Below are 16524 nucleotides of genomic sequence, written 5' to 3' on the forward strand. Positions count from 1 at the left end.
CATAACTAAGGTAATTGAATATATGCCACAAGTGATGAAACAAATGACAACATGGAAACTGAAATGACAACAGGGCACTGCGCCCTACTGTTGCCCCTTCACAGCCCTCTGCTATATATATATATTTTTTTGTGAAGACTCAATCACAGTAAAAAAAAAGAGCTGTTGCTGGTGTCATATAATGGCATGATGGCAAACAAATTAGCCTTAAATGATACAGAACTGCCTATAAATCAAAGACTTCTTGATGGCACATAGAGGGCAAATTTAGGTTGGCCTAGATGGATGGATATCCGCTTTTTAAATGCTAGAGAGGCGAGTTTTACTGAAAACAGCGCTTTTATAAGTGAAAACTGCCGGCCATATTTCCATTAGAGTACACTACGGTGACATCAACTGAGATTTCTTTGCGAGCAGAACAGAAAATGAAGAATCACAAGCTTGAATATTACGTTACGTTTTGCATCACCCTCTTTAATGCAGCTTTAATGTACAAAAAAAGGAGAAAAAAAAAAGACTACAGGAGAAATTACACGACGCAATATCGTCTACGTTGAGTTCAAATCAGACTGGGCAAAAGAGGATTCCAACTTCAACTACAAATTCTCCAGCAATGAAAATGTCTTCCCCTGATGAGCGAATGTCGACAGAGTTATGTAAGGCACAGCAATTAGATTTTATGACAAACAAAGCCGACAGAATCGTCCTCAGCGTTTACTTAACGTCCTTGAAAAAGTACAAATGTATTGCAGCACAAAACACAGTAAACGCAATATGATGCTACTAGCCATCTTAGGGAAATACTGTACTGTATGCTAATATTGACAGCCTAAGCAAAAACTGATGAAAATCCATTCTCCATTCCTAAACTATGAACATGTACGTTATATTTTTATTCCGCTATGCAACCATACTCATAAACAGCGACTTCTGCATTTGGAGGCAATACTATCGCATATTTTTTTCTCTTTTTTCATCGACGCAACGATTCATAAACGCTAGCTTGCATCTCAGCTTATAACTTGCTAGCACTGTAAACAGGTATTTGCCAATAAACTGAAAATTTTACCCGGCATGCAACGCGACGCACCGTGTAAACTGCATAAACATTGCCCGTATCTTTATTTTCATTTCTGCGGCCAGTAGCGGAACGCATTCTCACAGATAGCGAAACCAAAAACCCGTCGCCACACGCCTTCATGCGTGATATAACCTTGGCCAGACCAGTTGGGTTCCCAACTACAGCGAATGCAATTCAAACTGCGTCTTGCCTCGAATTCTCGCAGCTTGTCGAGTTCTGTTCGAAATCCTTCTAATCGAACGCGCTGATTACCACGTAAGCGCACAAACAGATCGGTACATGAGTAGTAGGGAAACAAAGTGACTTAACAAACCCAAATAGAAAGCTCGTGACCGCTTAATGTGTTTATTGAACGGATATATTTTCTATTCATTGGGATGCATTGCCCCTGAATAAACACGTCCATCCATTCGAACGCGCAGGCTAACAGCCGGTCGGTGAATTCGCAGTTGAAACCGTACCATAAACCAAAAGCATATCGAACACCCGCGAACACACAGGATGTTTATTGAAACATTTTTTTTTTTTAAAGAAAAATCTAAGCAACGTAGCTCCACTCACCTCGAGCGGGACCAAGTCGACGCTGTTCACGCCGTTTATGACGCAGTTTGTGCCGAGGACTTGGATGGTCGCAAGCACCTCGGTGTTACGGCAGTAACCTAGTTGCGTGTCTTTACCCTTGACCACCTTCCTCACGACGTCGCCGGGCATGAGCGAACGATCGTGTAGCTTCACCTGCGTTCATAGCAGACCCTCAGAAAGGCCGTCGAACGCTTTGTGAGCCTCTAAAACGGCGCTGGAAAATCGTAAACGTGATCTCTATGCGCTGCGAACGGGCGGGATCCGCTTTTGACAGATCGCGCTCGGGACCCGGCCGGCTCCGCCAGGCCTCGAGCGCTCGTGCAGGGCTCGGGTCGAGGTCTTGAGCCGCCCCCGGGTCCCGATTGAACCTCGCGAAGGGTTAACAGGAAAACCGAGCCTGGATAGCGGGGGGAACGATACCTTTTTCTCGGAGACTACTTCCTCGCGGCCCTTCGGGTGCCATGCGACTCGGACGTGGCCCCTTTTCATGCGGTCCCATTGCGGTACGTTGGCTCCCACCTCGTCCTCGTCTTCACTGGTCACGTACTCGGCGTTCTCGAGCACCAGGCCGAACTCAATACGTCCTTTACGAGTGATTCTGTATACGGAATCTTCATCGAAGTATTTACAGTTCGATGCCATATTCGACCGTCTGCGCTGGTCGAACGCGCAGAATCTCGCGAGATCGCGAGCGCGGATCGCGTTTGGCGTGTTGCCTCGGCAACAGCGCCGCACCACCATATGATTCCACCTACAGGGCGCCGCCTGCTGCGGCCAATGCGCCCCGAGAAAAGCCCGGCGACGAAGAAGTTTCGTTGCGGGTAATTTATTTACATAATGAGCGCAGTGGCCGCTGCGAACGCCTTGTGTAAGGGTGCTTTCGTAATTCGAGCTGTTTCTGATCCTCAGGAGAAGACGCAGTCGCGAAAAGGGTCCCGGCGCAGCTTGAAGCTCGGCTAGCGAGGATGTAACATTCTTTAGCAAACGCTGAATCGCGTGTTGCTAATATTGTATCGTATTAGACATTGCCGCACTTTCACACTGCGTGACACTTTAGCCGCTTTGGCGACGTCTTTAAACGTTGCAGAAAGACTGAGCGCCAAAACCTGGGACAAGTGTACTGCGCGTAAGGGATCCGTCATTTGAGAAGGAGGAGTTGAAAATGGCAAAATAACTTCAGATTCAGTGGCTTCTCTCATATACAAACAATTCTGTTAGGTTATTTACCGTTTATTGAATTTTACCCGTACGTCTGGTGCGCTGTTCCGTTGTTCCCATTTGTTCCGGGTCGTCTATATGAATAGTTGTAGTACTTAGACGGCGCTAGCTACACACTAACGTCGAGAGGCAACAGGCAGGTTTGTTTACGCACATCTGTCTACGTGATTGAGTGCGCCGCCCCACAAAATTCCGCAATGGCGGCCCTCGTCAGAAAATTGCTGGTTTCGTCGACGCTGGGTTTACGAAAGACCACGTCGGCGCTGGCAAAATCGGAGCCGACCGTGCGACAAGTTCGCCACCGTGTTTGCTACAACTCCGGCGCCATGTTCCCCGAGCCCGAGACGTCGAACTTCGGAGTCCTGAAGGCCCTGCTCACGGTGCTGCCCGGCCTCTACATCGGCGCGACCATCAGCAAGGAAGGCGCTGCCTTTTTGGAAGAGAACGACATCTTCGTGCCTGACGACGACGATGACGACGGCTGATGTGATTCGTTTTGTTTTACGCTATCCACCGATCCTCGTTATGTGGCGAAGCGCTACGTTTCGCCGTTTGTTTAACGTAGTGACCCAAGAAAACCCGTGCAGACTTTTTCTCCGCGTGAAAACTGTCTCGTCGTCCGTTGAATTTATGCCAGGCCTGCCTGCGGGACGCCATCGATCTAGTCTTCTTCATGCGACGTGGAAATACACTTTAGACGAGTCCTTGAAACTGATGCCGCATTTGCGTCGTGCACGACATGAACGACGTTATCGTAGGTTCTTCCGGAGCAAAAAATCCCATGGTGTGCGTTTTCGTCGAAATAAACTCTGAGAACGAGAAAAAGTGCGGTTTTGTCGTTCATTTTATTAATTTTCTTAAACACTGCTGTGTACTTACAATGAGCTCGCACACAGCTTGTAAACAGACGTCAAGACAGCTGAATGGCTTATCTTGCGATGACGCACACATGGAAGACGTCACACTTCATCGACAAGCCTTTGGCACCAGTCCATAAGCATTCCTCTGGCGTTGGCGAAGTAGTGTTTGGACACGAATCAGACGAATTTAGAATCTAAAGCTCCGAATGGCTCACAAGTCATTCTAAAACGGCGTTCAGGTACTATGCGATAATTAAATCAGTTTTCATTGTACAACCAGTCTCATTTAACATTTCGGGACGCAAATTCCGTTATTAATATTCCTCACCAACTTCAAAAATACGTTTCATCGTGCTGCTTCTGTGTTAACCACATTGAAGAGCAGATGTAAAAGAATTCATTGCTCTGTGTAATTTATCTATGCAATACTTCGATGGAGGCAAAATGCTAGAGGCTTGTGTGCTATGCGACGTCAGTGCAATATCTGATGCAATAGTGATTTAAATAGAATGCATGGCAGAGTTCAACAACTGCACGCATCTTTGACTTCGAAATTCACGGCAAATCAAGTAAATTACAGTCTCGTTTGAGCTCTGCACTATGTTCGAACATACCGTCAGCTTGTATGGCTTTCAGCATTGTTTGACTTGTACATAGCACATAGGAATTATTTTCGCCGTATTCCTCGAGAACAGCCTTGTTTACTGAACTGCAGTTGTCTTAATAGCTATCTGCATGGAAGCTGCCGTGGCCTTTGTATAAAGCTCTAGCAAAGTCGACAAAGCTCCAGTGCAGATCAATCTCTAGTGCATGGTACAAGCGATGTAGGTCAACACCCAAAACTGGCAACCTATTCACATCGGCCTACAGCATAAATTTTGTCATCGCACATTCTCAAGTCTGCAAAACACCCATGGTTCTCATTTTCATAGAAAATAAACAGACGAGACATACGCTCCTGTGACATTCTTTAATTTATACAAGAAAGCAGCACTGCATTGTACAAACACACACACAGCATATAAACACACTCCTTCAAGGCACTGAATATAGTATATTACATTATAAATAAGTTTAAAAAAAAGTGACATCATTCACAAGCCTTTGACAATCACGTCAGCATACATTTCGCACATCTAGAAAATTTGTCTTTCAACTTGAGCACAAACTTTGTCCACTTGTCAAAGTTTGACACGGATTAGTGTTATCACAACGGTGGTCTAACTTTGCTGCTTACATACTGGTGGCCGCAGAAGTTTTCAGAGAATAGGTGCCACGAAAAACTGAACTTGGTTCCTGCCTTATTGTGCATGCTGGAATTAAGAAGTGCAGTATGTCAGTGAAACGCAAAAATGCACTTGGGTTCTTCGAACAGATTTATCTATTTATTTAAATAAATAGGGATTGCAAGTAAGCCTTTTCAAAACACCCAGGCCCTAAAAACTTTCTTGGCCGCCTGTACTCCAAAGAATGACGGACACAGATGTTGCTTGTTGTCATTTCCACAGACTAAGATGCCCTGCTTGAGAGTTTTTAGTCGGTATTCCTTCAAACAAAATGCACTCAACTTCCAAGGCTCAACCTGAAAATATACCTTGCACATCCAAGTCAATTCATGTAGCCACTTCAGTAGCACTCAGCCTGTCACCCTTTGGTAAAAAAGTATTGTCGAACAAAATTCCAAATAAATGATTGCTCCATCCAAGTGCTGCAATAACGTGTGGCGATGCATACCTAAGATATGGCTTTGGTTTCGTGACAGCAAAGCACCATGGCACATAGCGCAGGTCAGGGTTCCTGTCTAAACTTTTTGGAGAACTGTACATACTCCATGAAGCTGAAGCAAATTAATAATAATAAAAAAAACCCTCGCTGATGGTTACCACGGCAGTGAAATGCGACATTCAGCGACAGCAGTTAGTGCTGGAGAATGCGCCATTCGTCGCACCACATAGTAGCGCCCTCTTTGCTCAGAGAAGTGAATGACGCTAGCATTAGTTCACTCTGCTGCACACAGAGGCCGCCACAAGTCTGTGGGGTGGCAAACAACGCCACCGACGCTGAAGAACCGGGAAACGAGCCTTCAACGGCTGTCGCTGTAAAATGCGCATACAACATTCACTTGAAACTGGTGACACCATGCTCTTTAAGAATGCTTCTCTGAACTGCACCAACCTTTCAGTGGAGGCTATGTTGATCTTTCAGCAATGTCTGGAGAGCACCTTCGAAAGGGAGGGGGGGGGGGGGGATGAGTTTGGAAACCCCAGTGCTGAACAGCTCGGGAAGATGACTCAAAGCTCAAAACCGGAGCGAGTACTATGGGATGACTTTGTGACCTCACTTGTATGTGCTGTGTGCATATGCGACAAAAGCGGCAGCAGTAAGCAGTAGCAGTATTTCCCTGACTTCATGAGTTGATGCATGCTGACCTTCGCTTTACTAATGGAGACAGGTATAAACTTTGGCTTGCATGCACTCAAAGTATGCATAAACAAAAACATTTACTGACAGAGTGTCACCCCTGCCATATTTGGCGACACTACTTTCCTCATTCTTGCAAACTGAATCAGAACGCACAGTTGTCAGCATACAGGCTTCACAAAAAAAAAAGAGAAAAGATAGTGCCCAATTTCACGAAATAAACCTTTCCCAGGCCTACAGGCCATTACTTCCTAGTTACAATAAAGACTTTGTGCTACAGCTGTACTACGAGGATGAAGAATAGCACGGTCCATCAGTGAGAGGGTGAAGGGACTGTAAAAAAAATAAACATAAGAAAGCAAAACCGATAAGTATTTCTTCTTAGCAGGAGACCGTGCCGAGATAACACACTTTGAATCAAAGTTGGCAAACAAAGTAATTTCAGTTTCACACAAAACTCGCCACGAAATGCACATACTGTGCAAAAAGTCCCCGCAGCTGTGCTAGCGGTCTATACGAGAGAGAGAAGCGTCATACCTGTTTCCATTAGCAACACTACGGTTTAAGCGTTATAAACACTTTGGTCGTGCTGCCCCTAACCATGCCATCAATGGGCGGATGGTTGTTCTACTCAAGTGCCAGCAGATCTCTGCGGCGTTGTGGTCCAGCCACTCTGCTGGCCTGACTACTCGTTCCCTGGCCTAGGCAGAGTCTGCCGGCTGGTTTGTGGGTTGTTGCAGGGAAAGAGAGCGTTCCTATTCGGCGACCGTCTTGTAGGCGCCCCATCCGTGGAAGCACTTTGTGAACCGGCGCGACTCCTTTCCCTTGACTGTGAGCATGAGCTTCCTGGGCAGGTCCGGCTGCTTGACCCTCAGGTTCTGCACGTACACCTGGAAGTATACAGCAGTCCACAGAGTGTGACACACAGTTCGATTTCAACACAGTTTTCTGTCAAAATGGACTTCTCATTCACTTAGTGCCACTGACAACTGCATTTCTTTTTTTGTTGTGGTTGAAAATTATCGAAAAACCCCTGAGACAAGCACAGTGAAGACACACGGGCTGAGACAACCTTCACAATTTGCATGCGGATGCTTTCATACGTTAACAATGCATTAACTGGCATTACACACGTTAACTGGCATACGTTAACTGGCATTACACACGCAGAGCCCTTTTCAAACAGAATGCACCGAGGGTCAGTTTTGCGAAGCCAGTCACAAATTGAAAGTCTTTCTCTTGACCCGTCCTTTTGCACAGTTACTTTTTGTTCTCATAATGTCATACCAACTAGCCCCTCACCGCTCTCTTCTAGATTACAAATTGAAAGGAATGCTATCATCCTGATTCAGCAAAGTCCTTGTGCACTGCATGTACTATCGGGGACAAAAGTGGTATACTCCATGCGGCGGGAGCCGGAGCAACAGAAACCTGCGTTGCAGCCCCATCTACAGGCGGCATCTGGGATCGAGACAGCCAATGCGTGACCTGTATTATCAGCAGGCATGTCCCTTGGCTCGTTTCAATGTTTTGTGCTTTAGCTTGCCGAAATGCCGCAGTTTTTCGCTGCTCCGGCTCCCACCGCATGGAGTGTACCATTTTTGTCCCCGATAGTACATGCCATAAGGGCACACATGCTACAACATATGGCAACAACAAACATGCATTTAGATCGGCGTTTTTTTACAGCTGGTCAGTGGTCTCTAGCTCGTGATATGACCGTGTCACATAATAGGCATGCCTACCCATGGGAAACAAAATATTTCAGTCAAGAAAGAATGTGTTCGCAATCCATTTTGTTAAGCCGGATTCCACTCAGTCCTGTTGAATTCAGGTACAATAAGCTTCATTGTAAATGTCCTAAAGTAGAGGCATCATCAACAGTTGAACCTCAGTATAATGAAGGTGATGACTTCGTTAGTTATAGCCGTAGCTTCGTTATGGCCCGTGTAGACCGAGCTTCCAAGGGGAATCCTGATTCCTTTGTTATATCAAATATTTCGTTATAAACCATATTGTTATAACGAGGTTCGACTGTACTGCAGAATGAATAGCTTAACAGCCGAATTTCCTTGAACTTCTATCACCTTAACCCTCAATTCCAACGGTTCTTTTGAAAGACTTTGGATTTTCTCCTTTGTAACCTCATGTAACAACGCTGGACAACTGCAAAAGGCAATGATGCCACCTGTGTATTAGAAACACTGAACACGCCCTCCTCACCTGGGCACTCTTGTAGGCCAGCTTGACCTCGACCTCACTGCACCGCGAGCCGACCCAGATGAACACCTGGGCGCCGTTGTCGAGGATCATGATGTCGTCGTCCGCCAGGTCGTCCTGGCAGAAGTCCGCGCACTTCTCCGAGATGGCAAAGTAGCCCTTCTCGTTGGAGCACCGGAAGAGGCGCGCATGCTGGAGGAAGTCCGCATCCTGCACATGAACGGTGGACATCACAGACAACAGTCAAGTATCATGGCTGCACAAGCGAACAAATGGGGAACAAGAACCACGAAAACATGGCAAGCCAAGCAACCAAACTGCTGAACAAAGGTGCAAACAATTTACACCAAACTCTGTACATGAGGCTTTCCCGGGCATTAATAGACATGGCTCAGTGCTCAACATTAATAAACATCAGCAGCAGCAGCATCTCATTGAAGCTCACTGCAGAGTGAAGGCCTCGACCATATCCCTCCAATCAACGCTGTCATGTGTCAGCTGTGGGTACCTTATGCCTGCAAACTTCCAAATCTCATCCGCCCATCTGACTTTCCGCCACCCCTGCTATGCTTGCCTCCTCTTGGAATGCACTCCATTACTTAAGGACCATCGGTTATCTTGTCTTTGCATTACATGCCCTGCCCATGCCCATTTCTTCTTCTTGATTTCGACTAGGATATCATTAATGAGCACTTGTTCCCCTATCCACTCTGCTCTCTTGCCGTCTCTCAGTGCTGTATGCATGCTGTAAGAGAAAACTCCCACACTACCCTCTTCAACCCTTGCCCCATGAAAATGTCATTTAGGTGGGTCAGGAACTGGGGGGCTCTTGTTCCCTGTGTTGCCATACGCTTCTGCTTTGCACTACCATCAATCAGGCAGTGGAGAAGTTGTGAATGGAGTCACTAAACCAATCACTACCACATCACTTCTTTGAAGAAGGGCAGAAAGTGTGGAGTCTTACAGCACGGTGTGAGCAATGCAGAGTGTGTTTTATCAGAATTTACGTACAACCAGGTAGTAACACTGTTTACAGAGTGACAGCGCTCAGTTGAAACGACCTTGCAGAGTGAACAAGAGATCAAAAACCTAGCTGCCATCATTCACTATAAAGCCGGACACGCACAGAGCCAAGCAGTTTCACCAGAAAACAACATGAACTGCAGTCAAATGATGAAGCAAGCTGCCAATGCAGTAATTACATAACAGGATGTCTTCCAACAACAGTGAAGATGAAAAGTGGTCATCATTTGATCGCTAACTAAACTTTTATGTGTCACAGCAGGCACAAATTAGAAGGCATTTGGGGCGAAAACGGTCTCAGAACCTAATTTTTATAAATGAAGTCTCGAGCATAAAATCTTCAGGAAACATGTATACTTTTGTGTGCTGATTCCAAATATGCCACTTCATTTAATGCAAAGTGAGCCCTTGTGGAGTACGTAAGGTTTTTGTCGTGAGCTTTTAAGTAATTTTGCTGTAGAGAACTTGCTATATAATGCATGCCACTGGTTTTCCTTAATATCAAGGAATGCTATAAAGGGTGAAATTATCATCCTGCCTGTCGCAGAACTCAAGTTATAGGGCCTTCAAATTGGAATTTTAGAATCGAGGAAGAAACTTTTCGCCATAACGAAATTAACTGCACATCCATGTAGACACTATCACAAGAATGAAAATGCAAGCAGAGAGTGTCACAAGAAAGGAAGTACAAGTCCACTCCCTTGCAAGACACAGCCAACATCTTATGAGCAGGAAACATACAGTGCCGCTCCATTATACACAACAAAAGGTGCCACCTCAGCACTCACGTTATCGTACGGTGCCTTTCCTCCGAGTCCTACCCAGAAGAAGTTCTCCGGCTCTTCACCTTCATGAACGGTCACTATGGAGTACTCCATCTGAAATTTGAAGCAAACCAGAGGACGTCACAGTTAGTCACAACACTCTCACATAACTACAGCAGTTGTTGCATGTCGTATGAAAGTAAAAGGGAATGCTTACAAGAAACAAAGTGGACAGAATGAGTGCAATGTGCAAATGTAGTGGCTGTCTGCGGATGTCTAGGTCTGTTGACATGGTAAGTGAGATTAGGCTTTTCCACATGTGATGTGTCACCCCCACTGTACTGCATCAGTGCTAATGCTCCCAACACTCTATCACTGTAATGCAGGCTGTGGTGGCTCAGTGATTAGGGCGCTCCACAACTCAGCCAGAGGACCCGGGTTCAATCTTAGTGGCGGCAGTAGCGGCGTTTCGATGATGGCAAAATGCCTGTACATTTAGCACAGCCTTTGTGCTGTGTGATGTCGTTGCAAGTTAAAGAACCCGAGGTGGTCCAAAATTAATTTGGAGCCTTATGTCCCTCGTAGCCCATGTGTCGCTTCGGGACGGTGAGCCCCGCAATTTAAAATTCATAATTTTGCAGGAAATTTAGAGTGCAACTTCTTGACCAAAATTTAAAAAAAAAATAACACAGTGCAAAGTGCTAAGTGAGTTATGAGCTTATAATAAAATAAATAATTAGCTAGCAAGCAAGAGGAGCACTTGAATCTTCTGTTCTCACATGCCTGAATCACTAATGCCATCTCTAGCACTCATGATACAATGGTGAAGCTCAACGTACTGGTGGTCATTTGACACACCGTAATTACACCAGTGGAAGGACACGCCACTGTGGGAAGGTCATGCACGAAAGCTGAACTTAGGAGGTCGGCACCTCTGGCAAATCGCCGCAACTAAACCTGCAACCTACAAAGAGAATGAAAGAACTCTCCAATGGTTACCATGCCTGTCTAGCACGCCATTCTGTAACAGTAGCGGGGTGGTGAAAAAGGTTGCAAGCACTAGTTGGCACCACTGCCCACAGAGGGCGCCACAAGTCTGTGACGCAGTGCTCGGCGTAAATGCCGCTTATCTTTTCTCCTATATTTTTTCCTCACAAAGGCCGAATTTCAATGGAGGCGAGATTCTAGATGCCTGTGTACTGTGTGTTCACGTTAAAAAACCCCAAATGGTCAAAATTTCCAGGGCCCTTCACTGCGGCATTCCTCATAGCCTGAGTTGCTGGGGGACGTTGAATCCCCATAAACTACAAACCATAAATTCTCCTTTGTAATACGAACACCGATGACACTGCAGAAGTGTGAAATGAGCCCTTAGCTGCTGTCACTGTAGAGTTAATGGATCGACACTCACCGCACCATATAAGGATCGTGCCAGCTCCTCCGCTAATCGAATATCGTCCTCATCAGCCTCACTGCCAATCCAGACGTAGACCATGCCGTCATCTTCACCATCCTGCTCAAAGGGCACCTTCAGGATGTAACTGCGTGAAGAAGAGCACATTAGGCCACCATTAGTGACAACACAAACGTCTCTAAAGAGTCAAAACATGAGATACTTAAAAATCAATAACGGGCATTTCTTTCATATTCGCAAACCCTGCTGAAGGAAACCAGAACAGGGAACCAATCATTTCCAAAAGATCAACATGATGAAGGCTGAATGCTTCACCACATAAAACTCGCATGACGAGAGTATGTCTGAGCAAGAGGAAATTCAGGTGTTTTACAAAACCTAACACACAAATCATCTTTTAATCAAAAGCCTGTTAAAGTTTGAACTGTGTCCTTAAAATGTGATATCTGACATGTCATATCTGGGTGAGGGAACAAACGCAGGTTAATGACATCCTAGTCGAAATCAAGAGGAAGAAGTGGGCTTAAGCAGGGCATGTAATGCGAAGGCGAGATAACCGCTGGTCCTTAAGGGTAATGGAGTGGATTCCAAGAGAAGGCAAACGTAGCAGGGGGCGGCAGAAAGTTAGGTGGGCGGATGAGATTAAGAAGTTTGCGGGGGTACGGTGTCCCCAGCTGGCAAAGGACAAGGTTAATTGGAGAGACATGGGAGAGGCCTTTGCCCTGCAGTGGGTGTAGTCAGGCTGATGATGATGATGATGACCAGCCATATAGCTCCAGCAGCATTTTCATTAACTGCAGAACACGGTGAATATGGCACTAGTGTTTACTGCTTTCATGTCTTTCTATGCTTTTTATAGCTAGACACAGCACAAACTGTTTATTTCATGTAACAATGTGGCTGCGAAATTCTACTCTCTGGCCAAACCGGTTTCAATGCAGAGTTGGTCCAATGGTTTGGGAAAAAAGTAGGACTGAATGAGGTACTATTTCAGGGGGGACGAGGGTCTTAAAACTGACCTTTTTATTTATGGCTAGAATCTCATGAAATTTTTCACACAGATGCAATTTTCTCTTCCGATTTCAAAAATGTAGTCATAATTGAGCTGGTGGTCTTAGATCAAAAGTTATCTTAAATTCTACAGTGTAATTAGGTCATTTCTTACGCAGATTTAATGAACTTTCTGACTGCATTTTGTTGCTTTTAATTACATGAATTGATAGCCAGCAAATTCCCATACCCGATGACATTCTTACTTTTTTTGTTTAGGCCACGTATGAATAGCAATTTACAATTAGCTCAACGAGTTGCAGTGTAAGCTACTGCAACCTTTGCTCTCGACATAGTATGTCAGGATGACATGCCTTTAGAGAAAAATGAAGAATGTCATCAGTAAAGTAACTCTCTGGTTATCAATTCATGTCAATAAAAGCAACAAAATGCTATGAGAAAGTTCATTAAAGCTGCGTAAGAAATTACCTAATTACATTCTAGACTTCGTAAGATTTAAGACCAGCAGCTCAATTATGATTACATATTTGGAATCAGAAGAGAAAAATGCATCTGTGTGCAAAATTTCATGAGATTCTAGTCATAAATAAAAAAAGTTAGTTTTAAGACCCTCGTCCCCCCTAAGCAAAGAAAGCTACCCTCACAGACCTCAAAGTCAAAACCTTATCAGAGACAACCTTATAAAATTCCTTATCAAAAAACCTTATCAAATTACAAATAGCAGAAAGCACAGCTCACCAAAAGGCAGAGTTGAGGTTGCTGGCAGTCGCTGGAATCTGCAAGGGGTCAGGTAGAGAAAGCACGATTTAAATGAATGATGAAAGATAAAAGCTGTAAGGTAAAACATAAACACAAAAGCCGCAATTCCAAGATTTTAAAAGCAGCAGAGCCCTCCAACTCATTCCCGCATTCGTGGAAACTTGTGCTGCTTAATGCCACTCCCATGCCACGAAACGCACTGGGGTGGATATCTGGGGCTGCCCCGGGACCCACCTGAACACAACGGGTGCAGATGGGGCTGCCATTGGCACGCAGGTGGAACAGCTCGACTGCGTTGTTGTCCTCCGTCTGGGACTTCTTGCGGCTGCCCGTGTGGATGATGAACTTGCGCTTGAAGTGGGACAGGAACTTGAGGTTCTCTTGTTGCTGCAAAGCAGTGGGAGAGAGCATAGAGAGTGAGAGAGTGTCTTTGCATCAGCCCATACCGTGCACATTGCATCAGCCCATATTGTGCACATTGCATCAGCCCATATTGTGCACATTGCATCAGCCCATATTGTGCACATTGCATCATGGGCTGATGCAATGTGCATGGTAATGATATCCCAGCTGAAATCAAGAAGAAGGAATGGAGATGGGCAAGGCAGGCCATGCAATGCGGAGCACAGATAACCAAAGGCTTGTTAGGGTAATGGAGTGGATTTCACGAGAGTGCAAGCGTAGCAGGGTGGACGAATAGGGAAGCCTGCAAGGACAGGATGGCCGAAGCTACCACAGGACAGGGTTAACTAGAGGGATATGGAAGAGGCCTTCAACGTGCAGTGGACGCAGTTAGGCTGATGACAACAATGATGATATAAAACTGCCAATAACTGGCATTGGTGAAGGAGGCAAGAGACAGCCAAAGAGGACGCCGAAAGAAAATTTTGAGGCCAGGGTGTTCTTCTTTATATCAGCTACTGCATAACACATGCAGATTGTTCGCATGAATATTCTGTATTCTGCAGCTAGCCAGCATTAACACTTACAGCAGCTAGTATAGTAAAGGCGCCATGTATCGGAACAGACCGGCAGTAGCGGCATTACGAAATGACAGTGAGCTGGCTGAGTTGACAACTACTCATTCTTCCAGATAGCAAAGCACAAACAAAAACAAGGATTGACAGTAAACAATGGATGAGACAAGTGTTCGAGGGAACAATGGACTGGACAAGCACTCTGAAAATAAAGGGTGCGCGACTGAGTGCTTGAGTCATCCATGTGTTACCGTCAGAGCCCGTTCAAGTTCATATTCTGCCATCTGCAAGAACTAGGGGCGTGAGAATGTTCGAAATTTTGAATACTAATTGATTATGTTTGTTATTTGGGGCATACTTGTTTAGAGAAGTAAATAGTTCTCAAAAATTCTCAAATATTAAGCACCAACTGAATGCCATTGACTTTCATAAGTCCGATCGTGGCACAACCAAAATATTACAGCAAATTATTTGAAGACTGAGTTTAAAATCTAAAAAAAAAAGCAGTACAAAGGTGTGCTGTTCATTTTCTTTTCTGTCATTTATCACGCGGACTGGTCACATGCAAACGCTGCTACACTCAGCTACAACTCTTTTTGGTAATGAAGAGAAAGCTACAAGGGCAGGACGCCTGTAACTCTGTCACTCTGCCAATGCTAATAGTTCGAATGGGGAGGAGGGCATGGAGCATCTGATAACCTGACCCTCAGACAGTTCCTTTAAGTCGAAATTAATGAGGTTTTACTACCCATCACGTTATTTTTACCTACAGTCATGTGTCGATTCACGGAATTAATTTTACTCATTTTACGCGACCACATTACAGGTCGCACCTGTTATTCTGTCAAATAAATAAACCAATATCTATTTCTAAGCACGTCACATTTGTTTTCCTTTTTTTCTATGCCACTGAATCAGACTAGTTTAATTTAATTTTATATGACAATGACTGCATTATTTTGAAAAAAAAAAAAAAAAAAGTTTCTCTGAATTACTTTTCTATGCGAAACCGGCATTCAATATTTGATTCAATACTCGAAGACATTTTTTTTTTTGCATTTATAATCAATCTGATTTTGAAAATTCTCTATACACGCACACCCCTAGCAAGAATGGCATTGTGAAGCTCATTAAGGGGGGAACCTGGTCTTAGAAAAAAATTTTTGTTAATGAAATCACAATAATGGAATCTCTAAGAAACATGTATTTTTGTGTGCTAATTCCAAATATGTAATTTAATTTTATGGAAAACAAGTCCTTGTGCACTTATATAATATGTTATGCAACTTTTTTCTGAGAGCTTTCAATAAATTTTGCTGCAGCAAACTTGCTAGGACGCATGCCATTGGCTGTCTTGACATCAGTCTATGCAATAAGGGCAAAATTATTATCCTGCCCATCAGAGAAGTTGAGCTACAGGGTTTTGAATCTGCCACTTCACGAACGGGAAGAAACTGATGATTTCAAAATCCTATAGCTCACCTTCTATACCCGGCAGGATGATAATTTCACCCCTGTTGCATAGCTTGATGTCAAGAGATTTCTTTCTGACTCTCGGCAAAAGTTACCTAACATATTGCATAAGTGCACGAGAAGTTGTACATAAAATTAAATTACATATTTGGAATCAGCAAGCAAAAATGCATGTTCCCTGAATATTTCACAGTTATGACTTCATTAATAAAAATTTATTTCTAAGAACCTCTTCCCCCCCTTAAGCAACACCTCAAACCCGACCTCTTCCTCCGCTGAGTAGTTAATTCTGCTCATTCAGTGTTACTGGCATTTAAACGAATGAGTGTAATACCACCTCAAAAAAGAAAAAAAAAATTAGTAATGAGGCTACCACAACGTGCCTGCACACACACGCAGCGCATACCTGGTGCGTCCTGAGCACCTGCAGCTTGTCGCCAAAGAGGGCCTCGAACTTCTTCTGCAGGCTGAAGGTGAACGTGAGCCAGCCCATGTTGCCAGCATCGCGGCCCTGCCAGAAGTACACCACGCAGGTGTAGTCGTCCTCCACGGCCTCTTCCTCCTCTTCTTCCATCTCGTCGTCCTCCTCGCCCCCGTTGTCCCCGGCGGCCGCCTCCGCGCTGTTCTTGCCTTCTTCGCCTTCACCCTCTGCCGGCCCCTCCGCGGGCACCCAGTAGCGGCAGAGGAAGACGTAGCAGTCTCCGCTGTAGAAGTGACCTGC

General features: G+C 44.9%; 3 protein-coding genes across 5 annotated transcripts in view; 1 reads left to right on the plus strand and 2 right to left on the minus strand.

Moving 5' to 3' along the window:
* The window catches only part of LOC149347534 ((E3-independent) E2 ubiquitin-conjugating enzyme UBE2O), a 51138-nt gene extending 48730 nt beyond the window's left edge, over positions 1–2408 (minus strand). Inside the window, exons 1-2 of the mRNA XM_089587182.1 lie at positions 2084–2408; positions 1643–1816 (exon numbers count right to left, since the gene is read on the minus strand). Coding sequence (XP_089443308.1) covers positions 1643–1816; positions 2084–2404 — 495 coding nt within the window. The 5' untranslated portion in view covers positions 2405–2408. The remainder of the gene's footprint in view (positions 1–1642; positions 1817–2083) is intronic.
* Positions 2409–3040: 632 nt separating this feature from the next.
* LOC149347535 (essential MCU regulator, mitochondrial-like) lies at positions 3041–3706 on the plus strand. The gene has a single exon (XM_089587187.1). The coding sequence runs from the start codon at positions 3079–3081 to the stop codon at positions 3364–3366; it is 288 nt and encodes a 95-aa protein (XP_089443313.1). The 5' UTR covers positions 3041–3078; the 3' UTR covers positions 3367–3706.
* A 986-nt stretch (positions 3707–4692) lies between these two features.
* The window catches only part of fliI (FLII actin remodeling protein), a 61216-nt gene continuing 49384 nt past the window's right edge, over positions 4693–16524 (minus strand). For all 3 annotated transcript variants that reach the window (XM_089587185.1, XM_089587184.1, XM_089587183.1), the window contains 7 exons: positions 16210–16520; positions 13588–13740; positions 13333–13370; positions 11581–11710; positions 10194–10283; positions 8386–8592; positions 4693–7052 (listed from right to left, as the gene is read on the minus strand). In XM_089587185.1, coding sequence (XP_089443311.1) covers positions 6918–7052; positions 8386–8592; positions 10194–10283; positions 11581–11710; positions 13333–13370; positions 13588–13740; positions 16210–16520 — 1064 coding nt within the window. In that variant the 3' untranslated portion in view covers positions 4693–6917. The remainder of the gene's footprint in view (positions 7053–8385; positions 8593–10193; positions 10284–11580; positions 11711–13332; positions 13371–13587; positions 13741–16209; positions 16521–16524) is intronic.

Source organism: Amblyomma mixtum, chromosome 4, assembly GCF_055824585.1.
Source record: "Amblyomma mixtum isolate Tamu chromosome 4, ASM5582458v1, whole genome shotgun sequence".
Lineage (NCBI taxonomy): Eukaryota > Metazoa > Arthropoda > Arachnida > Ixodida > Ixodidae > Amblyomma > Amblyomma mixtum.